This window comes from Gastrolobium bilobum, unplaced genomic scaffold, assembly GCF_033153095.1.
Source record: "Gastrolobium bilobum isolate Gb01-03AN ecotype WA unplaced genomic scaffold, APGP_CSIRO_Gbil_v1 utg35590, whole genome shotgun sequence".
In the NCBI taxonomy this organism is placed as follows: domain Eukaryota; kingdom Viridiplantae; phylum Streptophyta; class Magnoliopsida; order Fabales; family Fabaceae; genus Gastrolobium; species Gastrolobium bilobum.
In genome coordinates, this window is record NW_026898223.1 from 40,163 (window position 1) to 65,206 (window position 25,044).

Consider the following 25,044-nt stretch of genomic DNA (forward strand, 5'->3'; position numbering starts at 1 on the left):
TAAACTATATCATAGAAGTATATATTTTAATATAATTAATTTTTTTAAAAGTAAAAAATCAATTTTTGTGTTATCTGAAGTTAGAAAAATAATTTTTAAATAATAACAAGAGTAAATATCCTTTTTGGTCCCTAACAAAAAAATACGGTCCCCACTTTAGTCCCTTATAAAAAAAATTAGTCAGTTGGTCCTTAACAAGTTCAAAGTGGACCCATTTAGTTGAAATTGTGGTCCTCATAATTTCAAAAAAGACCCATATTAGTCCCTCAAAAGGACTAAAATGGGTCCACTTTAAATTTGTTAGGAACCAACTGATTAATTTTTTTTTTGTAAGGAACTAAAGTGAGACCGTGTTTTTTGTTAGGAACCCAAAAATATATTTAATCTAATAACAAATGATAGATAGAAGCACATTTATGATTAATAAATTTAATATTGAAAAACTGAATATATTATTGAATGTTTTTAACTTTTTATTCTTTAAAGATCATGTTACCCATTTAATATTATTTTCCTTTAAAAATAACTTTCAAATAATTGAACAACTAAAAAGTGATTTTTTTTTTATTTTTTTTATTTTTGGGATCCCTCAGTCCTTAGGAGTTAGGAGTGCTGTGCAGATATTCGCTGTCTCCTTTTTAATTATTCCAATGGCGACAAAGACAGTCCCAATCGAGGCGGGCCACATGCCCATTACACGGATAAAAACAAAAATAAAAAAATAAATATAAATGCTATCTAATGAACTTTATTTAATTAGTTTTATATAATTTTTCATACTACATACTTGATTAATAAAATAAGGATATTTTAGATAAAATTAATTAAATAAATAAAATAAAGGTTCATTTCTTCTGCAGATAAATTATCTGCAGTAAGCCAATACGACGTCGTTTTGGGTCGAAAATCATGGTATTTTTAATATTTTAATTTATTTTAGAGTTATAATAGTCTTTATATTTATAATTTTTTAAGATTTTAATACCAAAACGACGTTATTTTAGGAATAAATGTAGACAATTTCTCTGTATTAACTGCGGAAACATTTTTCCCATAAAATAAACACACATGATAAGAAATATTTTCTTTAAAAGGACCTTTTAGTAATTATTAATAATTACATATACTATATTAAGGTCCACCATCAATTTTATAGAAAGATAATATTTTCGTACATTTTATCTAATATATAACAAGACACTCTCATGATCTCATCTTTAGCTTTTCAGATTTACCTAATAAAAAGAATTTTCTGTTAATTCAAATGAATTCTCCTTTTTTTTATTTTTTTAATTTGCTTTGATTCTCCTTCATTGTTAATATTATTATTATTTGAAAAAAAGGACAAATTATATTTATAAATTTTTTTATGTATAAACTCTTACAAATTACATTTTCTCTTAAGAGAACACTAACTTACACTATATTTTTCTTGAAAAAAAAATAGTGTAAGATAATATAATTTATAAAAATTTATAAAAAAATTTGTAAACCGATACTTGTGTTTGTAAATAATATCCAATGTTTCCTTGTCCTGTCTCTATTTATTAATGATTATATCCCGGCATTGGCAAAACAGGCTATTGGAATGTTTCAAGTTTCAACCTTAACATCAACTAAGATCTGTACTTCACGTATCCATTGGTCCAAGATTAAGCAGAAAAAAAAGATGAACTTTTATCTAAAAAATTATCAGAATTTGCTGATAAAGTTCCACACTTTCAAAAGCTGATTTCAATTTGGCAACTGGGTATTTGATTTCTTTGCTGGTAGTGGTGGTTTTGTGGAAGAATGAAGGTGGATAAGATTGAAGAGAGTGGTGTGAGGTTGTTGGGTAGAAGCAATAGCAGCAGTGGCGGGAGCAGTGAGTCAAGGTGGGTTGATGGCAGTGAAGTGGACTGGGATGAGGTACTTCCATGGTCTAAGCACCATGGTAGAGAAGGCTATGGTTCAATCAGGAGGAGGCTTATCAAGAAGCCCAAGAGAGTTGATTCTTTTGATGTTGAAGCCATGGAGATTGCTGGAACTCATGATCAACATCACAAGGTAAATTTTTTTGAGGTTTTATCATTTCTTTTAAGTTCTTGGGGACAACAAATACTTAGCTAGAATAACACTTTAAATGTTTATCTTTTTTTTAATGTATTATAAAATATTCATGATCTGTGCTATGTGTTATTTAGTAAAAACACCAATTTGATTTTGTCAGATTCTTTGGACATTGAAAGATGTTTGGGAAGTAATGGGGTGATTGATGATATGAATAATTAGTATAGTTGTGTTGAAAAAGAAAGTCAGAGATTTCAAAAGCTACCCTGTCAATGAGTTGAATTGAAAGTCTAAAAATAAAAGAACCACATACCCTAAAGAAAAGAAATGAACAAATTAGAAGATATAGGTTTCAGGAACCTAAGCCTCAGAGTTTGGGAATATTAGTGAACACTTAACAGTTGAAACTAACACAGTGGCCATGAGATGAGTGTATAGAAATGCAAGGTCTTCTATTTTAACGAAATTATTGTAGTCAATGCAATTGTGCATGCATGCGACTGCTTTGGGCATTTATGAAATTGCTTTTCCTCATGCCAATTACTTTTCTTATAAAAAAATTTCCTGGCTGAGGAAGCAGTTGAAGGTTAAACATTTGTAAGATGGCATAGCCAATTGCAACTACACTAATAATTGTGAATTCATGGAGCATTTGAATGTTAGAGATTTTCTCATGCTCACTTCCACATTTCTAATAGACACTCTACAGTGTTAACTTCCACTTCATCATTTATTTAACAGTGTACATATATAGTCACCTTCACCTCACTCTTTTTAATCTTTTGTACTTATGTGAATCAGGACGTTTCCATTTGGCCAACTCTTGTATTAGCATTTAAGACTCTTGGTGTGGTATATGGTGACATGGGAACAAGTCCTCTATATGTTTTTGCTGATGTCTTCAGCAAGGTTCCAATTGGATCAGATGTTGATATCTTGGGGGCGTTATCATTAGTAATGTATACAATAGCCCTTATTCCATTAGCCAAATATGTTTTTATAGTCCTCAAAGCAAATGATAATGGAGAAGGTAAGATGTTTACTTTCCCACTCAGAATTACCTACTTTGGTTCATTCAGACGTATTGTAAATCACATTATACATTATTGGCTCAACTGTAGGAGGAACTTTTGCGCTATACTCGCTGATTTGCAGGTATGCAAATGTGAATCTGCTTCCAAATCGTCAACAAGCTGATGAACAGATCTCTAGTTTTAAGCTCAAACTGCCTACTCCAGAATTGGAAAGGGCTTTAAAAATAAAGGAAATTTTGGAAACGAAAAACACTTTGAAAAACCTATTGTTGGTGTTGGTTCTTCTGGGAACTTCCTTGATTATTGGAGATGGTATTCTAACCCCAGCAATATCAGGTACATAAGCAAGTTACTTTTTGACATGAAATTCTGTTGTAAATTTTTGGTTTGTATCATATGATCAATGCTGGCATGAAATTTGACCATAAACATTTGTCTCTGAGCTAAACTTGTCATACTAATTATAGCACTCACAGTAAATCTCTTAGCTAATCACTATAGAAGTCCACTAATATCAATCAAGTGGCTTTCTGAAATTGTCTGCCAGAACAGTCTCTTGATTTCTAATCTGAGATTTTAATTTGAATTCTCGATTTGGTAAGTGTACGATATTGTAAGGATTGGACTGCCATCCTAATGACATCCTGTGTACAAAAAGAAGATTTATTATAGATGTTAGCTTCTTTAATGCTGAACATCTCTCTAATGAGGTGATGGTCTAATTTCTGGCTCTAAATCCTCCAACTATTAACGAGGAGCACACTAACTATATGCAGCCCCCTCTTTGTGGGGCTGCAGTTGTGATTTCTTATAGGGACTAGACTACTGATTGTATTGGCACTTTGCTTCCACTGTCCTTTTCAGATAACATACCACCATTCCTCCTCCTTCGAATTTTTGTTATTTGTTTATCATTTTTAATGTCAACGTAGGACTGATGTTAAGAAATTTTTTGATTGTAGTGCAACTTAAGTATAACCGTGGTGCTTCTTTGTTGCAGTGATGTCTGCCATAAGTGGTCTGCAGGGTCAAATAAATGGATTTGGTACAGGTAGGTATACTTTCCTTTACTATCCAAGAATTCTACATTTTATTTTATTTTCTGGACGAAGAAAAGAAATAATAGATATATAATATAAGCAAAGATGAGAAAACTCATAAAATTAGGGAGGGGGTTTGTTATGCAATTCCGAGTCACTTTCTGTTTTTTCCACGTATTGTGAATATAGGAAAACTTCTTTTACATGTTAGCTTTTGATGGAAATTCTTGTGGCTACTGCTTGCTTTCTTTTAGGAAGATATAACTTTATGATCAAAGTATCCACATATCTATGGAGATATGAACTCGTGGCCTTTTAACGTTGGTTCAACTATTCTACATAATTAATAGCCAATCAGAAAATTACAAGATATGAATCCAGTTAAATCTGATAAAAACATCTCCTTTTCTTCTTTTTTATTTCCTCACTTACAATACATACATACATACATACATACATACATATATATATATATATATAATACATACAAGTGATTAAAATATGACTCCTAATTTGGCTCCTAAATTATAGCAATTATATCTCCTGCCTGACTCCTAAATTAGAGCTATTACAACTCATGCTAACACTCTCAAGTGGGTGAAAAGATGTCTTTGATACCTGTTGAGATATATAAAACCATTAATGTAGCCTCACCCAAGAGCTTAAGCTTTTGGGTTGAATTGGTTCTTTACATGGTATCAGAGCCTCGTGTCCCGGGTTCGATCCTCGCCGCCCCCCACTTTCTTTCAAGTGGAATTTCTTTGTTCGCACAGGTAGATGGACCTGTACATTGTCCACCCTTCAAGCCCAGTGGGCTCTCATGTGAGGGGGCATGTTGAGATATATAAAACCATTAATGTAGCCTCACCCAAGAGCTTAAGCTCTTGGGTTGAATTGGTTCTTTACAATACCCAACGTGGCAAGCGAGGTATGGAAGATTTTACCGGATACTGCTTTTGTCAATATGTCTGCCAACTGATCTTCAAATTTGAAAGAGGGTAGCTGAATACCCTTGTCTCTAAATTTCGTTTCACGAAATATCTATCAACTTCACATGTTGGATTGGGTTGTGAGTATCAATTGCTGCTTTGTTATCATAGAACAATCTCATTTTAGTTTTTGGTGTGAAACCAAGTTCTGTCATCAACCTTTTTAGCCATAATAACTCACACAACTCTCCACTTGACAAGACAACCACCTTATGTTTCTTGCTCCTTCATGTAACCAAGTTACCTCCCACAAATGAAATATCTTGATGTGGATTTTCTGTCTGTGATGTTGTTTGCCCAGTCTGCATCTGTAAACTATTCTATCTCAAGATGGCTTTTTTTGCAAAGTAGAGACCCTTATTAGTAGGAACTTGATCTGGGTACTAACCAAGCCTATGGTTTTAGACTATGGGGGTATCAACTGGTTTGCACTCAACATCCTAACCTCGGATAATAAGTCTAGCACATATTTCCTCAGATACAAGAAAATGCCTTTGATCTAGCGATTTCAATTCCCAAGAAGTATTTCAATCCTCTTAGATTTTCCGTCTCAAAACTCTTCTGCTGGCCTTTCTTGGGGTTCTGAGATCTCCTCAAGATAACCATATCATGTACATATATAATCAAGGTTGTTATCTTGCCTCACATTACTTCAGGAATAATTTATGGTTTGAGTTGCTTTGATAGTAATCGTACCTTTTCATTGCTGAGCTGAAATGACCAAACTAGGCACGAGGAGACTGTTTCAATCGATTTATAGACCGTTCCAATTTACATATCACTTTGGGCTGAGTAGCACACATACTCTGGTGGAATGTCCATATAAATCGCTTCTTCCAAATCAACATTTAGGAATGTATTTTTCACGTTGGACTAGTGTAGTGGCCAGTCCATTTTTGCTGCCAGAGAGAGAGAGAGAGCAATACCCTTACATAATTAAGTTTATCCGCAGGAGAAAAAGTTTACATAATTAAGTTTATGGAACTACAGAAATAAACAAATTAGCGTTTTGCACAACAAAGCTTAGATTTGTATTTCATGATCTTACTTGCAGGTGAAGTTGTTGGTGTTTCTATTGTAGTCCTGGTGGCTTTGTTCAGCATACAGCGGTTTGGTACCAGTAAAGTGGGTTTCATGTTTGCCCCTGTAATTGCTTTATGGTTCCTATCTCTGGGTTCTATTGGAATATATAATATACTTAAGTATGATATTACTGTTTTGAGAGCATTCAATCCAGTCTATATCTATTATTTCTTCAAGAATAATGGCAAAGGTGCATGGTCAGCTCTTGGTGGTTGTGTTCTGTGCATTACAGGTATATCTTTTTCTCTTTTTCATGGCTTCAAACTGTGAGCACTGCAATTGATTGGCATAATATTTGGACATATTTACTTGTCAACATAGATTATAGGCTTCTTTCTGACCCCATGAACATGATCTTTGCTTCTTCCTTCATTTCATTAGTGTGTTTGCAATGCTCACCACATTTTTCATTTGTAGCTTGTGTTTGCTCTAGAAGTTTAGAAATGTGAGCCAGTATAGCACATAGATCACTCAAATGGTTAGAAAGAGGGAAGATGGATATCATTCCTAATGAATGAGTAAAGAAAGTGGTTGCCCAGAACAGAAAATTGATAATAGATCCATTCATTTAATTTATGACATTTTGCCATTTTAAGATACTTTACTCAACATCAAGTTTGCTTTTCTGTTTCTTGCTGCTTGCTGTGGTATGTAGCACCAAACAATACCATGCCGAATTACGTTTGTTAAGCAGAGCTGGACATTAATGATAGCTGGTTTCACTTAATTTATACCATTTTTCCATTCCTATAATTGTTTATGAAGTTTTTGTTCTTTTAAGTTATTTACAAAGCAATTTCAATCATTCAGAAAATTAAAAATGCATTCTTGTCCTTCTAGATGAGAAATTTATAATGCGTATAAACAACACTTCAGGACAATGAATCAGAAAATTATATTACTTGCTGGTATATTCCTCCGCAGGTGCTGAGGCAATGTTTGCAGATCTGGGTCATTTCACAGTACCATCAATTCAGGTTTTTTGAATCCTCAAATTGTTTCTTTCCAAAGAGTAAACCATTCAATACCAAAAAAGAAAAAGAAAAAAAGAGTAAACATTAAGTTTGTGTTACTAAGTCTTCTATAACTATTTCAATTTACTTTCTTAATTCTCTTGTATAATTGCTTATACAGATTGCCTTCACTTGTATGGTATTTCCCTGTCTCCTCCTTGCTTATATGGGCCAAGCTGCTTATTTGGTGAAGAACCCCACTTCTTATTCAAGGATATTCTACGACTCTGTTCCAGGTAATATTTGCTGACACAATGACTGCTTGTGTTTATACATACAAGTCATTAGTGTCCATATAAAAAGGGCAAACCCCATGCACAAGGCTCCCCGGCTTGCGAGGTTAGGGGTGAGGGTTGATTTTACACAGCATTACTCTTGCATTTTTACAAAGAGATTGTTTTTCAAATTTGAACCCGTAACCTTCTCGTCACAAGGAACAATCTTATTGTTGCTCCAAGGTTTGCCCTCTCATTATTGTCCTTATAAATATAGAAAAAATGACAATGTGGTGCTATAAAGCTCCTGCCATGTGCATGGTCCAGGGAAGGGTCAGACTCCTTGTTGTGTGGGTCTATAGTAGGCAGTTGCAAGAGGCTGATTATATGAATAGAACCTGTGACCTCCGGGTCACATGACTCAGTCACCGAAAAACAAATTTGCGACTACTCTAGGCTCGCCCTCTTTGTCCTTATAACTATAATTATGAGATATTTGTTATGCATAGTAATTGTGTTGATACCTACTGTTTGTGCTTTGTATGAAACAGGGAGTCTCTTCTGGCCTGTGTTTGTTATAGCCACACTTGCCGCAATGATTGCCAGCCAAGCAATGATATCTGCTACATTTTCATGCGTAAAGCAATCTATGGCTTTGGGATGCTTCCCCAGGCTCAAGATAATTCACACCTCAAAAAAGTTCATGGGTCAAATTTATATCCCTGTTATTAATTGGTTTCTGATGATCATGTGCATAGTTGTGGTTTCCATCTTCCAAAGCACTACTGATATTGCAAATGCATATGGTAAAGTATCCCCCCATCTCAGTTGTCTATGCTTATCAAATTATTATATATAAAATGATTCAATATATCAGAATTTCACAATTTTTATATTGTGGTTTTACATATATGTTTGATGTTAATGATTTCAACTGCAAAAATAATGTAATAACATCAATTGATTAACTTGTAAATTGTAATTTCTTTTCTCTTATTTATATTATAAATCGACTTGTGTTCCATTTCTGTACACAAATGCACGTCTTATGTGTTGAAATACATTCAGAACATTTACATCGATCATGGGATTTACAGTATTATGAGCTTGTTTTACATAATTGATGGTACCATCTGCCAAATACTTCATAAACACTTGATGCGGCCTTAATTCAAAGATGTTTAATTTACAGAGGGAAGGAGCCAAATGATTTTGATATCACATAGCACGCATGCATTATACTGAAGACTATTTGTGGTTTATCTGTACTAATGCAATTCATATCATTGTTTGCAGGCATTGCTGAAGTTGGTGTCATGATGGTTAGCACCACCTTGGTGACACTTGTAATGCTTTTAATTTGGCAGACTAACTTGTTTTTGGCATTTTGTTTCCCAATTATATTCGGTTCAGTGGAGCTCACTTACATGTCTTCTGTCCTATCAAAAATCTTTGAGGGTGGTTGGCTTCCACTTGCCTTTGCTACCTTTTTTCTCTCTGTGATGTACACCTGGAACTATGGGAGTGTATTGAAGTACCGAAGTGAAGTTAGAGAGAAGGTTTCAATGGACTTGATGCTTGAACTTGGCTCCAATCTTGGAACAGTGAGAGTGCCAGGAATAGGATTGCTATATAATGAACTTGTCCATGGCATTCCCTCTATTTTTGTGCAGTTCTTGCTAAGCCTTCCAGCTCTTCACTCTACTATAGTTTTTGTCTGCATTAAATATGTCCCAATCCCTGTGGTTCCTCAAGAGGAAAGGTTCCTATTTCGAAGAGTTTGCCCGAAAGATTACCATATGTTCCGCTGTGTTGCAAGGTATGGTTACAAAGATGTAAGGAAGGAAGATCACCATGCATTTGAGCAACTTCTTATTGAAAGTCTTGAGAAATTCTTGAGAATAGAAGCTCAAGAAACTGCCTTGGAATTGGAGGGAAACTTAACTGACAACACGGACAATGTCTCAGTGAATACAAGGGATTCTGATATTCCTGCTGGTAGTGTGGCAGAGGAGCTTAGGATTCCACTGATGCATGGTCAGAATTCAGAAGAAACAGAAGCTTCTACGTCTTGGGAAGCTCCATCGGCATTACCATCTAGTTACATGGCTTCAGATGAAGATCCTGGTCTTGAATATGAGCTTGCAGCACTAAGAGAAGCAATAGAATCAGGATGCACCTATTTGCTTGGACATGGGTCTGTGAGGGCAAAGAAGAACTCTCTTTTCTTTAAGAAATTGGTGATAAATTATTTCTATGCATTTCTCAGGAAGAACTGCAGAGGAGGTACTGCAAACATGAGAGTACCTCACACCAATATCATTCAAGTGGGGATGACATATATGGTGTGACTGAGCCAACTTTCTGATAATTATGCAATGCAACCTCAGTCTGAAACACATGCTGTTATTGGTATTTTTCTTTATTGTCAACAGTGATTGGTAAAATTTTCGTAGTATATGTTGGCTCACCAATGTAATTTGTCTTCAGAACTCTCGGCTTGTGTTGCATGTTACCAAAGTGATGGAGCCAACTTAGTTCATATATGACATTGTTTCAGAATCTTTGCTTGTGTAATTGTTTCATTTCTCAACCCATAATGTAAAGTAAAAATTCATTGGTGTTTGTACATTTTTATGTTTTATGGGCCAAGCCAGCGAAAGCTCTGCTAGACCCCAGTTGTTCTGAGTTGATAGACCAAAATATGCTTTGATAGAATATAACCTTACTGATTAGCTGGCACTTAGTTAGATTAGTGTAGATGACTCACCAACATTATGTGGGTCCTTATATAATACTCAAGTGTATCTGTTACTGATTCATTCTGATTTTATATAATAAAATCAATATGTGCATTTCTCAAATTCTCTTTGAACCCTAGATCCCCTTTTTACTTTCATCTCTTTGTTACTGGTTCTGATACCTTTATGATATTAGAGCTTAATCGATCTATGGCGTCATCTTCCACCACCAACAATGTCTTGCACACTTTCTCAAATCCAGTCTCATTCAAACTCGATGAGACAAATTTTCTTCCGTGGAAACAGCAAGCGCTATCCACCACAAAAGGATTCAAACTCCAACGATTCATCACAACAGAGCTTAAAAGAAATCCTCAGAGCGAAAGATCTGAAGAAACAAATGCATAAACAGAGCTATGTGAACAACAAGATCAACTTCTGATGTCTTGGCTGCTTTCATCCATGTCTGAAGCTTTGTATACAAGAATGGTAGGTTGTGAATCCAACTACCAGATCTGGCAGAAACTCAACGAATTCTTTGTTTCGCAAACACAAGCAAAGGTGAAGCAACTCAAGATTGCGCTAAAGAACACCAAGAAGGAAGGTCCGGTCTCAAGCTATCTTCTTCAAGTAAAGAAAATTGTTGATTCTCTTGCTGCCACAGGTTCATCAGTGTCTGTGGAAGAACACATTGATGCAATTCTTGATGGCTTAAATGAAGAATATGACTCATTTGTCACCTCCATTACTTCAAGAACGGACGCTTACACTATAGCTGAGATAGAAGCTCCCTTGATGGCTCAAGAAGAGCGCATAGAGAAAAGATCGAAGCCTAATGTGAACACTCTACAAGCACACATTGCTCAAATGAGGTTACCATACAATAGAGAACAAACGTTCAACAGAGGAGGAAATCAAAACTTCTTTCATAGAGGTCGAGGCTATTATCGTGGAGGAAGAAATAACAAAGGAGGTAGAGGAAATCAAAACAATGGAAGACCTTTCTGCCAAGTGTGTGGTAAACCTGGTCATGTTGCTTGGAATTGCTATCATCGTTTCAATCAGAATTTTCCTAATCCTCAAGACCAAGCAAAAGGAAATGGAGGTAGATACAACTCAAATATTCAAGCCATCATAGCTGAAACAAGCAACCACAACACTGCTGTTGATGAAGCAGATTTCTTCTCTGTTTTTGATCAAGCGTGGTACCCAGACTCAGGGGCTACAAACCACTTCACTCCATACCCAAGCAACCTTATGTCTAAGGCCAACTACACTAGACAAGATTCAGTCCAAATAGGTAATGGCTCCTCTATGAAAATAAAGCATTGTGGACACTCAATCCTCCACTCACCATCCAACTCTATTTCTTTCACCTTACCCAATCTTTTGCATGTACCTGGACTGTCCAAAAATTTACTCAGTGTATCTCAATTTGCAAGAGATCATAATGTTTTCTTTGAATTTTATGCTTACTGTTGTTTTGTGAAATCCCAGGCCACCAAGGAGATCCTTCTCCAAGGATCAATTAAAAATGGCCTCTGCCTTTGAAGGGGTGAAGATCTAATTTCATACGACATTAAACATTGTTACTGTTTCAAATAAGCATGTACCTTTGATGTGCCTCTGGCATGTGATGTTTTCCAAGCCAAAAATAATAAGAAATCAGTCATAAAAGAGCTTTTCTTGTATATTAATTACTTTTATTAGTTAGTTTTCCTATTTCGGTTTATTTTTCATCTTTTATATCATTTTTGCAGGTTAAAGCAAGAAGAAATAGGAAAAATTGAGAAAAATTGAAAAAGGAAAGTGGCGCTACCCGCGCCACTTTGGCGCTGTTGCAGCGCCGGAAGCAGTACAAAGACCAGAAAGTTGGCGCGGGAGCCGAGCCAGTTTGGCGCTACCCGCGCGAGAAACCAACAAAGGCTAAGATGTTGGCGCTAGACCCGAGCCAGAATGGCGCTACCCGCGCGGATTTCAGCGTGGAGGCAATTTCGAACTTAAAAGGACGCTGCGAGGGTTCTTTAGGTTACTTTTTGACGACGGAGCAGAACAAGGATTCGTGAAGGAAGAGAAGAGCAGATGATCATTCTCCGTTCCTCCTAGTAATTTTATTTTGAATTCTATTTTATAATTTTATGTCAGCCATGTCTATGGCTCGCTAATTTCTTTTATTGTAGTTAGGGTCACAAACCCTATGTGAACCATTTTCACCCTGGATTGATTATTTTTGCTCGTTTATTTTAATATATTTTATTTTTACCCTGTGCCTATTGATATTATTTCTTTTAGACTTGATCAACCTAATAGGAGATAATAATTTGGAAATTAGGGTTCGCAATAGGAATATTGGGATTTTTGATTCTGAAAGGGGGTAAGGTAACAATTTATGCATGCTCTAGAGATAGACTTGTGTGAGTTGCAGTCGTTTGATTTATCGTGATTAATGCTTAATTTCATGCGGGGTTGCTAAAGGATTAGGATTCCAATTGAATTAAAGGGTTAGATTGCGAAGGGATTGAGATTTAACTAATTATTTAAGATGATAATTTGTCTGAGTTATTAAATTGAATGAACGTTGTCAATCAATCCAAAGTTTAAAGTGGAGATCATATGGTGCGTGTACCTTAGCTGTAATGCTTTTTATTATTCTCTCAAAAAAATATCCAAAGTTGACCATTGCTATTTAAATTGAAATTTTATATTTTAAATTTCTGTCTTTATTTTACCATTAATTCACTATTTTCCAAAAACAACTGAGTTTTTCAACTTAAGGGGACTGGTTATTGTGGTACTTGGTTTACAATCCCTGTGGAGACGATACTCTACTTACTCATTATATTACTTGTGCGATCGGTATACTTGCCGGTGAGCATCAAGTTTTTGTACCTTCATCTGTAAACAACAATACTTCCTTGTCTAAAATTGATAGCACTTTATTTTTGTGGCATGGAAGACTAGGTCATGCCTCTTTACCCACAGTTAAACGTGTACTACATCATTGTAATATTCCATTCAGCAATAATACTTTACCTTTTACTTGTTGTGCTTGCTGTATGGGAAAAATGCATCAATTACCCTTTCCTCCTTCTTCGGGTACCTATACTAAACCTCTTGAACTTATCTTCTCTGACATTTGGGGACCTGCACCAATCATAAGTACCACAGGTGCTAAATACTACATATTCTTTATTGATGCCTTCACCCGATACACCTGGTTATATCCCTTGGAAACAAAGTCCCAAGCCCTCACCACTTTTCTCACATTCAAGACTATGGTTGAACTGCAATTTGACACAAAACTAAAAGCCATTCAAACTGACAATGCCGAAGAATATCTCACATTTTCTCTTTTTCTTACCAAACAAGGCATCCTTCATAGACTTAGCTGCCCTCATACACACCAACAAAATGGCACTCCTGAAAGAAAACACAGGTATATTATTGATACAGGTTTAGCCCTTCTAGCTGCTTCTGGTTTACCTAAAAAGTATTGATCTGAAGCCTTTCTCACTGCAACCTTTATTATAAACAAACTTCCAACACCTACACTTCAAAATCTTTCTCCACATGAAATGCTTTATCAAAAAAACCCTGACTATACCTTCTTAAAAACTTTTGGTTGTGCTTGTTATCCTCATCTTCGACCATACAATACTCACAAGTTTGATTATCGTACCATTCAATGCACCTTTCTTGGCTATTGTAGTCAACACAAAGGGTACAAATGTTTATCCTCTACTGGTAAGATCTTCATAGCCCGTAATGTCATTTTTTATGAGACTTTCTTTCCATTTAAAAATATTAAAACCTCACCTACACAATCACTATCACCTTCCTTTCCTACACCTATTCCAGCCATACCTACTGTAGCTACCTCTCAACCACCTACTAATCCTAACTTGAGTGTCTCTAATGCTGTATTTTCTACTGGTTCTTCTTTTCTTGTTTCTTCTGTTTCTTGCAGGTCTCCTCATTCTAGTACAGCTGCTGCCCAACCTTTTGCAGCACCAGATCCTAATCAGCATTCTATGATCACTAGATCCAAGGCAGGGTGATTCAAACCAAAGGCTTATCTTACTTCTATTGAGCCATCTTCAGTCGCTCAAGCCATTACTCAACCTCATTGGCACAAGGCAATGAAAGATGAATATGAAGCTCTAATTCGCAACAACACATGGCAGCTTGTCACTCTGCCCTCTGGCTGCATCCCAATTGGTTGTAAATGGGTTTTTCGAACCAATTATAATTCAGATGGATCTATCTCAAAATACAAAGCAAGACTAGTTGCCAAGGGATTCCACCAACATGAAGGACTTGACAATGCTGAAACTTTCAGTCCTGCGGTGAAGCCAGCTACAATCCGAATTGTTCTTACCCTTGCTCTTTCAAAACAGTGGCCCATACATCAACTTGATGTAAATAATGCCTTCTTAAATGGCGATTTAAGTGAAACCGTGTACATGCAACAACCTCAAGGATTCTCTATTGGTGATAAAACTACTGTATGTCGTCTTACCAAAGCTCTCTATGGCTTGAAGCAAGCCCCTCGTGCTTGGTTTGACAAACTTAGTACAACATTGCACACTCTTAGTTTCACCCCTACTAAATGTGATTCCTCTGTATTTGTTTCCTTCATTGCTACTTCTACCACCTATGTACTTGTATATGTTGACGATATTCTAATCACTGGTTCTTCCACTACTGTAATCAACTCCCTTATTCACAAACTCAACCAAGCATTTTCTCTTAAAGATCTTGGACAACTTCATTATTTTCTGGGTATTGAAGCTAAAATGGATCCCTCTGGCAATCTCAATTTGAATCAATCAAAATACATTAAAGATCTTCTCAAGAAAGCTGGCATGACTGATTGCAAGCCTATGCCTACCCCCATGGTCTCTGGTCTCAAATTATCTTCCAAAATAGGTACTGCCTTTTCTGATCCAACTTTGTATCAATCAATTGTTGGTGCACTCCAATATGCAACTGTAACTAGGCCTGACATCTCCTACCGTGTCAATAAAGTCTGCCAATTTATGCACTCTTCTCTGGACACTCATTGGAAGGCAGTAAAGCAGATTCTTCGCTATCTACAGGGCACTTTAAACCTCAGTCTCTCTCTCTTAAGCCTTCCTCTCACTTTCATCTAACAGCATACTGCGATTCTGACTAGGGCTCTGATCCAGATGACCGTAGATCAACCTCTGGTTACTGCATTTATTTTGGTGGAAATCTAATCAACTGGTCTTCTAAAAAGCAAACCGTTGTGAGTCGGTCTAGCACAGAAGCTGAGTACCGTTGTCTTGCTGCAACAGTGGCTGAACTTACTTGGGTCAAATGTCTTCTGTTTGAGCTCCAAGTCACTCTTCCAGCAACTCCAACAATTTATTGTGACAATTTGAGTGATGTTCAATTGTCTGCAAATCCACTTTTTCACTCCAGGACCAAGCACTTTGAACTGGACTTATATTTTGTTTGTGAAAAAGTCCTGACCAAGCAAATCTCCATTCATCATATTCCTTCTGCTGCTCAAATTGTTGATGGACTCACTAAAGCCATCTCAAGCTGTAACTTTCCAGATTTTCGATCCAAGCTCACTCTCATCTCCTTCGAGTGCTGACCTTGTGGGGGGATGATAGAATATAAGCCTTACTGATTAGCTGGCAGTTAGTTAGATTAGTGTAGATGACTCACCAACACTATGTGGGTCCCTATATAATACTCAAGTGTATCTGTTACTGATTCATTCTAATTTTATATGATAAGATCAATATGTGCATTTTTCAAATTCTCTCTGAACCCTAAATCCCTTTTTTACTTTCATCTCTTCGTTACTGGTTCTGGTACCTTTATGCTTGAACATGTCTATCAGTAGAAGCATGTTCAAGGCTGAAAAAAAAAATCAAATGAATCGAATTCAACTGGTTTAAGAATCGAATTATTTTCTTTGCAAGAACTGAACTGTTTTTTAAAACTGATTTGATTCTTGAACAGAACTACTCTACCAATTCGGTTCGGATTAAAAGTTGAACCATATCCTTTCACAAGATTGTGAAAAAATTAAATGAACCGAACTTAATCTTGTGGACCAAACCAAACCATGAGGGAAATGATAATTTTAATTATTCATAGTTAATCTTTCAATAAATAACTGCTTTTTCACATGTAATTATGTTAAAAAAAGAGAAATACAAGAGGGAATCAATTCTTATGAAGGAATCATGTGGTCATCAAAATCAAACTATTTTGTCCTTTTTTTGTGTGGTTGAATGGAAGATAAAAATCTAAGTCAATTAAAATGAATGATTTATGCTTCCGATGGCCGAGAACTTGAGAATTAGAAATGACTTGTTTCAGAAATAAATCTCCAACCAAATAAAAAAAAAATCAACTGAACAGCTATTTCACCCAATCACAAGAGTTGATGACAGCTAGTGAAAAAGACATGATAAAACCGTGTATCCATATGAATGCTGCCTTCAAAATTGAATGAAATTTTTTAGCCCAAAATCTTAACAAACCCCGACACTTGGACATAAACAAGTGAAGAGCAAAATAGGACCACTCCCTGAGAATTTGGTCCCTTTGTCTGGTGTCCATGATGAAACGGATGTATCTTTCCCCCTATAAACTTGGTTTTGGGTTTGGTGTCCCATATCTCATAACTCATATAACGGCAAACAAAGAATAATGAAATAAATTTGACATTAATGTGAATATGTAAAAGGTTAGGGTAGGTGGGGAACGAAAAATACAAAACTCATTAAGTTGATTTAATAGTGAGAGATTTAAGTAAATTGTACAAGGGGTAGATATTGTAACAACTAATTAATGTTACTACCAATCAATTTTACCGTTAGATCGATTATGTCGATCCAACGGTTATATTTATTTTCATCTTTGTATAGTTATAATTCTCCATATTTCATGTGAAAGTATTAAATATGAGAAATTATAACCATCCAAAGGTGAAAATAAATATAAAGTATTAAATATGTAGAATCATAACCGTACAAAGATGAAAATAAATATAGCCGTTAGATTAACATAATCGATCTAACGGTGAAATTGATTAATAGTAACATTAATAGTAACACATGTTAAAATATCCTTCCCTTTTGTATAAAGTTATAAGTTCAAAACTCAATGTCATTATTGCATTAAAAAAAAAATACAGACAGAAGGATAATTTATTATTTATTTTTTACTAATTTTTATTTACGTTTTGGCATAAGAGTGTTAAAATATTCTTTATTTTTATGAGTCGAATACGTGAATAAATTTCTCGAAGAGGTTAGGGTTATATCTTACACTACAGTGCACAATTTTTTTTATGAACTATTAATTTAGGTCGGCTGAACAGCAACACGAGTAACATAGAGTGATCTTCCTTGCTTGCCAAAAAAAAAAAAGAGTGATCTTCCAAGATCCTGTGTTACAATGAACTCTGACCAGACAACAGGTACTTCTAAACAAACCCTACTACTTGTTGATTATAGCCAAATGAGTTATACACAATTGCGCAAAAGAACTGAATTGTATTGCGAATTAAATTACATTGTACTTCAAAAAATTGATTTTTTTTAATCACTTTATAAACCGAACTGGTTTTACTTCTCTTCTTTTCTTTTATTTTTTTCTCTCTATTTTTTTCTTATTTATTGTATTTTTTATTTTTTTATTTCTTTAATTTTTTATTTTTATTTTTATTTTTTCTCTTATGTATCTTCATTTTTATTTTATTTTCATGTTTTTATTTTTATTTATTTATTGTTTTTTAAAATTTCTAATATCATTTATATTTTTTTATTTTTTCATCAATTTTTTTGTACTTTTTATTTGGGTTAAAGACTGGATTTTAACTGAATTAATTATGAACTAATTCTGAACTATATTGAGAAAATAAATCATTTCAGTTCTCCAAACTTAATTGTTTTTCCAATTTAGTTCATTTTGGCAAAGAAAGCTGAACTGAATTGATCTGTGCACACCCCTAAAGTCATCCTTTTTCTATTTTATTTTTTTACATCAACTTATTTAGGAAAAAATAATATGTTTAGAATATGTAGTTTTCTTGTTTTATTTACTTACCATGATTTAACCGTGACAAGTATTTGTTCAAAATAAAATCCTTAGACTTGTTAGCTTTTGACATGTGGCCCATATAACCCTGTATACGGGGTCGATCCCACATCCCACTCATGTGAGACTCATTGCATTGTTTTGATAATATATTTTAAAATTAAATTATTTTGATAATTTTTCTTTTCAAAAACACATTAGATAGGTTGATGAGCCCCTCTTCTAAATAAATTTTGATATCAATTAATATATCAAAATTAAAAATAAAAACAAAGACATGTAGCTTAACTAATATCACCAATGAAGAGAAAATGTTAAGCTAAATTCTGAACATCCATCGCATTGATTAACTATAATATATAGGGACATGCAAACTTAGGTGAGTTAATGTATTTCTCTAACCTAGCGGGTTGTGTTTGTGTTGAATCGAGATTTGACACAAACACAAATACAATTATTTTGAGAAATGAATAAAAATTCGTATATAAGCCTTCAACACAAACAAGATATGCTTATTTTACGAGTTCATATAATATAACACGAATAACCTGTGTATTAAATGTTATTTCTACAAACGTTATGATGACACAATATGTCATGAATAACATAGAAAAAAATTAATGCGGATTAGTATAGCATTTGTGTGTTGACATTTGTTGCCTTGCTAACAATTATACTAGTTAAAGTGCAAGTATACATATCAATAAATAATATAGGGATAATGAGCCCTTGTATCATTCCCACAAGGAATATTGGCATTTGAAGTTCATTTTCAAAATGAGAAATTGCAATTGCTTAAGAAGAATATTTGAAATTAAAAAAAGAGAAAAGTTAATGATAATTTAGAAAGGATAATTAGGTGATTGAAGGTAGGAGCAACCTGAACACAAAGTTTTGCTTCTACCCAACCTAGAAATTTTCCTCAATAAGTGTCCATATATTAAGAATAAAAATTAATGAAAAAGAACCCACACTAAGACATCTACAACAATGAATCACAAATTGATGCATAAGGCAATTTCAAAACATCAAAGTATTGATTTATTTAGCATTTAGTGTCAGTGAGAATAAGATATTAAGCAAATTAATTTAAGGATAAGAAGCAAATTACTCAAGAAATTTAAGGATAAAGGGATTGGCTAAACTAACTAAAAGAGTGCAAAAGGAAGAAAAAAAGAAGAAGAGTGAATTCAAGAACCTGTTAAAGACTAAAATCAGATTATTTGAGGAAATAGTGAATTAAAAATGTAGACAACTATTGAATGGATGAGATAAAAACAAAATCGCAAAAAGTGATTTGGAATTAATTTCCTCAATCACCCGTCTCAATTTAACATTGTTGAAAATATAGTACATAGAGTAGCCTAGTGTATAGAACAAAGTCCCCACATCGTCTGATTCTCGTATATATCCTTTTTTACTCAGTTATATAATAAGGCCTACGCTGCTAATCTAAAGCATGTATTTTACTCATATATTTCTCGTTTATCCCTCATTTAATATGGTATCAAGAGCCTAACGAGAAATACATCCTGATTCGTGCCTACCCGGTGGACCTATTGCCCACCAGAGATACATTTTTTTTCCGAAAACCATGTCGTCCTCTCGATTTTTGGTATTTCTTCCACAAACATCCCTCTGGCATTATTTTTAGTTGCTAACCACCGTCCCAGCAATCGGTCAACATCTCCAGTCATCCTTAACCACTTTCCAGACGAATCTCCACCACCATCTGCCATCAACCACCATGCCAGAGTATTTTTCTTGTGAATTTTACCCATTAATCGAACCGTCTTCTTAAGGCGGTGTTGTATGTACCCGTCCCACCCTCAATGGAGCAAGGACGCGCTCACAGGCACGTGGTGTAACACCTCATTCTAGACTGGTTTATTATTATTACATATGACATTAAGTGCAGTTACAATCACATTAATTGAATTAAAGTACGGATAAACTTTTTCTTTACTATTGATAAACATTTTTCCGTTTAAAATTCTTTCCGTAATTAAAACATTTTAAAACTGTAATTATAACTCTTACATTAATTGGAAGCATCATACATTGCTAAAATGTAACATACATTATTGATAACTCATTACCATGTAGTCCCCATAAACTAACATGGCACATAACTCACTTTATTCATACTTAGCCTTGAATAGTTAGTACAATTCTCAACACAAATATTCATTGAATCCACTACTAGTCTCGATATTTTAGTATGTTAAACTAGACCTCATGGGGTTTCCAGAAAGGTATAACATTAACCATTTAGTTAAGTATAACTGGAGTCTAGAAAGCACCGATACGCAATTTTTTTTTGAAAAATGCATGTCGGACACCAACACGCGGTCAATATTTTGGGACACGTAGTCAATTTTTTTTTAGATCCAAATTTTATTTTATTTTATATTTTTTACTAAAAATAAAAAATTAATTTATAAATCAAATATTTTCTGTTATGGAATTTGACAATCTAAAATTAACAAGGCATGACAAAATATTTTTGTTTTATATTTATGTTATGAAATTTGAATATTTGATTGGCTATATGACATATTATGAGCTGCTATATGTATTAAATGTAAATTATATTATATATATTAAAAAATATTTAATATCAAAATGTGCCCTTACGTGTCAAAATTTAATTTTTTTTAGAATTAATGTATCGGAGTTTCGTGTTGTATCATATCTCGTGTCGGTGTCAGTGCAACATAGACAGGAGTTACGAAACTCGCACGATAACTGCTTCAACTGAACTTTCGAAAATAAAATAACAGCTCTAAATCTAAACTGAGATTGATTTACTTACCCAATGATTCTAATCTTTTACTATGTTGTAGATATTTAAGTTAGCTTCGTGTAGGTCCAAACCACATGGAGCATATCTCTAAGGACCAATGGCTACTTGCAGATGGCACAGTGTTAGCCTTCACAATCTACCATTGGGTCAGTGTCGATGGAGTGAAAGCGTGGACGTCGGCCCTTAAAGGGGACGGCAATGTTACAAATCTCACATTGGTTGTATAGACAAATAATGAGAGCTTTATAAAGCCTTGGACACTTCTATCCTTTAAGCTAGCTTTTAGGGTGGTGACCTCAAGGTCGTAACAATGTATTACTCGTTGCACATAGGTTTTTTTTTAAGAAAACTTATATGTCATTGTTTTTTCTCTTTTGCTTCAAATTGTGACTGACTGTGGAGGGAGTTTTTGCAACAACTAGGTCTTCTTCAAAGCCTTTGTAGTTCACTTCTTTTTCCTTTTTTCAAATAAAAATAAATTGTTCTATTTGATTTCTAAGAGCACATGTCATGGACCTGAAACGTGGGATTCATCAAACGACTCAAAAATATGCTAAGGTGAATTGGGCATGCTAAAAAAAGTGCAAAGTTTCGATTTTTTTTTTAATTGAACCATCTTAGTGTTGAACTATAATGTTGTTTTTTTTTTATAAGAAAGAATAATGGAAAACGGTTCTGACTCTAGCATATATATCAGAGTCTTGGAGTTGTGTATGGAGAGATAAGCACTTCGCCACTTTACGTGTACAGGAACACATTTGCTGTTGGAAATCGACACACACAAATCGAAAAATGAAAAGAGAAAGGGAAGAGAGATTTGATACAATAATTACCCATGTTCACCCCATGTAGGCTATGATCAGTTTGTCTGTACTATATTCATCTCACCGTCACTCGTTACAAGTCACTCATTTTATAAGAGAATATAAATAAGATTTAGAAAACCCTAACAACAGCTATTCATGGGCTCAAGCCCTAATTACTAAGTAAAATAAAATTACAATATGTCTGACACTTACAATAGTACCAGGCCTCTACATGGTCAGGGACGCTTCCCCCGCACCCTTGCCTGCTTACCTAGGAGTGGGACCCCAATTATTTTTTTGTTGACCCCGCCAATAAGGGCTCTCATCAACATGCGAAGTATGAGCCGTAACTAACAAGACATTGATCACACTAAAACCAATGAAGAGATTTATGGTGTTTTGTCTTTGGTGTTCCGGACTTTAACATGGTGCCTTTGGTGAAGTATGTCTTCATAGTGCTCAAAGCTGATGATAATGGTGAAGGTGGCACATTTGCACTCTACTCTTTGCTGTGTTGCCATGCCTGAGTTGGCTTATACCTCAATTGCCAATTGGTAGAAGATGAGCTCTCAGAGTACAAGAAGCTCAACTATAGTGTTGCACCAGAGAGAAGCTTTGCTTCGAGGCTTATATCCATGTTGGAGAAATATGAGGTCTTGTAGAGGATTTTGCTGGTTCTAGCTTTGATAGGGAGTTGCATGGTGATTGGTGTTAGGGTCCTTAATGGTGATTAAGAGAAATTTTGTTTGTTTTGGTTTGAAAAATGAACTTTTTTGGTGTATGTTAGTTGCCGTGAGTTGTGGGAATTGAATGCAGTTTTCTCAGCATTGTCTAGCCTTGAGCTTTCATTGTCCAAGAAGCATCACAGATGTAAGTTCCTCGTCAAGACTTTTTGTGTCTAATTATGGCAGGTCTATGTTTGTTTAGGACTCGAAGATAGGACATCCTTGTTTAACTTTTTTGTTTAGTGATCTAGTGGAGATTTGTTTTGGCTTTATTTTTTGGATTTTATAAGAGTTATGTTGTAGGAAAAGAGATTGTGTAATGTTATAGAGATTCGTTTTGCATGCCGTAGTTTTTTTTTCTTCAAAAAGTGTGGGCGCCACAAAATATTGTGTGTGTAGGAAACTTTGTTATGTCATGTTAAATGACAAATACAAACCCCTTATTTTTTTGTTACAATTTATTCTTTTAAGAAGTTTGCAGTCCACTCTATAAAAAGAGCTCTTTATTTGTTCCAATAATTTTTTTGTGTGATTACATCACCAGTAATTTTATTTCCTCAGTTGTGTACATTCTCATTTTCTCTACATACTTGTTTTTCTTAATGTTGCACTATGTTAAATCCAATTCATTTATTTCTATTACAGCTGTTGAATAACGAGAGAGAAGAGAGGAACATTTGAAATAAAACTGTGTATATTGATATGAATAGGAATGTACAATATATATACATACTAATGGGCTAAGCCCAAACCTAATACAATCAGACCTAATACAAAACCCTAATGAAATAAGGAAAATACTAATTACAATATATTTCTAACACTCCCCCTCAAGCTGGAGCGTATAGGTCATATGCACCAAGCTTGTTACATATAAACTCTATTCGAGGACCCCTCAAAGATTTTGTAAACACATCTGCTAATTGCTCATTGAGGGTACAAAACTAGTTTTAATTTCACCAACAAGAACCTTTTCTTGAACAAAGTGACAATCTATTTCTATATGCTTGGTTCTTTCATGAAACACTGGATTTGATGAAATGTGCAGAGCTGCTTGATTATCACAAATGAGAGTTGCCTGTCCAGTGTCTCCAAACTTAAACTCTCTGAGAAGCTGTTTAAGCCAGACGAGCTCGCAAGTAGTAGTCGCCATGGAGCGGTATTCTGCTTCAGCACTTGATCTGGCAACTACACTTTGTTTCTTACTTTTCCAGGAAATCAAGTTGCCTCCAACAAAGACGCAATACTCAGAAGTAGATCTCCTATCAGCTGGACAACCAGCCCAATCAGCATCACAATACCCAACAACTTTATCATGACCTTTATCTTCATATTCAAGGCCTTTTCCTGGAGATGCCTTAATATACTTAAGAATACGAATGACTGCATTCCAATGTTCTTGACATGGAGAATTAAGAAATTGACTGACAACACTAACTGCAAATGAAATATCAGGCCAAGTGACTGTGAGGTAGTTCAATTTTCCAACCAATCTTCTATACTGCTCAGGATCTGGAAAGGGCTCCCCCTGATTTGGTAGAAGCTTGATACTTGGATCCATAGGAGTATCAACAGAGTTTGAATTTAACAGAGCAGTTTCTTCGAGAATATCCAGAGCATATTTCCTCTGAGATATCACAACGCCAGCTTTAGATTGGGCCACCTCGATTCCTAAGAAGTATCGAAGTTTCCCAAGATCCTTAGTCTGAAAATGATGATATAAATGTTGTTTCAATTGAGTGATCCCATGCCAATCATTACCTGTGATGACAATATCATCCACATATACCACCAGGTAAATAGATCCAGAAGCAAAATGACGATAAAAGAGAGAATGATCAGCTTCACTTCGAGTCATGCCAAATTGTTGAACAACACTGCTAAATTTACCAAACCAAGCTCTTGGAGATTGTTTGAGGCCATAGAAAGACTTACGAAGACGACAAACAAGACCTGACTCCCCCTGAGCAACAAATCCAGGAGGTTGCTCTATATAAATTTCCTCCTCAAGATCACCATGGAGAAAAGCATTCTTGATATCGAGTTGGTAGAGAGGCCAATGGTGAATAGCAGCCATGGCAATAAAGAGGCGAACAGTAGACATTTTCGCCACAGAAGAAAAAGTATCAATAAAATCTAATCCAAACACTTGAGTGAAACCTTTCGCCACCAAGCGAGCTTTAAGACGATCCACTTGACCATCAGGTCCAACCTTAACAGCATAAATCCATATGCAACCAACCACATATTTTCTAGAAAGAAGAGGAACCAGATCTCATGTGCCATTATGATGAAGAACACTCATTTCATCAAGCATAGCTTGTCTCCATCCCGAATATGAAAGTGCATCACCTGTAGTCTTAGGAACAGATATAGAAGACAAAGAGGAAAGGCATGCAAAATATGATGGAGAAAGACGATGGTAACTAATATTGACTGTATACCTGACCGGAGGGCG

General features: G+C 35.0%; 1 protein-coding gene across 1 annotated transcript; it reads left to right on the forward strand.

Annotated features, from left to right (window-relative positions):
• Window positions 1–1,613: 1,613 nt before the first annotated feature.
• Window positions 1,614–10,235, forward strand: LOC133313986 (putative potassium transporter 12). Its single transcript, XM_061515413.1, has 9 exons — window positions 1,614–2,046; window positions 2,851–3,079; window positions 3,171–3,419; window positions 4,084–4,134; window positions 6,167–6,427; window positions 7,120–7,172; window positions 7,330–7,444; window positions 7,975–8,229; window positions 8,720–10,235. The coding sequence occupies exons 1-9, from the start codon at window positions 1,792–1,794 to the stop codon at window positions 9,772–9,774; spliced, it is 2,523 nt and encodes an 840-aa protein (XP_061371397.1). The 5' UTR covers window positions 1,614–1,791; the 3' UTR covers window positions 9,775–10,235.
• Window positions 10,236–25,044: the final 14,809 nt, after the last annotated feature.

Excerpts from the sequence above, each read along its gene's own strand:
- LOC133313986 (XM_061515413.1), top strand. The coding sequence starts at position 1,792 with ATGAAGGTGGATAAGATTGAAGAGAGTGGTGTGAGGTTGTTGGGTAGA. Across the intron at positions 6,428-7,119 it reads TTGTGTTCTGTGCATTACAG|GTGCTGAGGCAATGTTTGCA; the intron begins GTATATCTTTTT and ends ATTCCTCCGCAG. Across the intron at positions 7,445-7,974 it reads ATTCTACGACTCTGTTCCAG|GGAGTCTCTTCTGGCCTGTG; the intron begins GTAATATTTGCT and ends TGTATGAAACAG.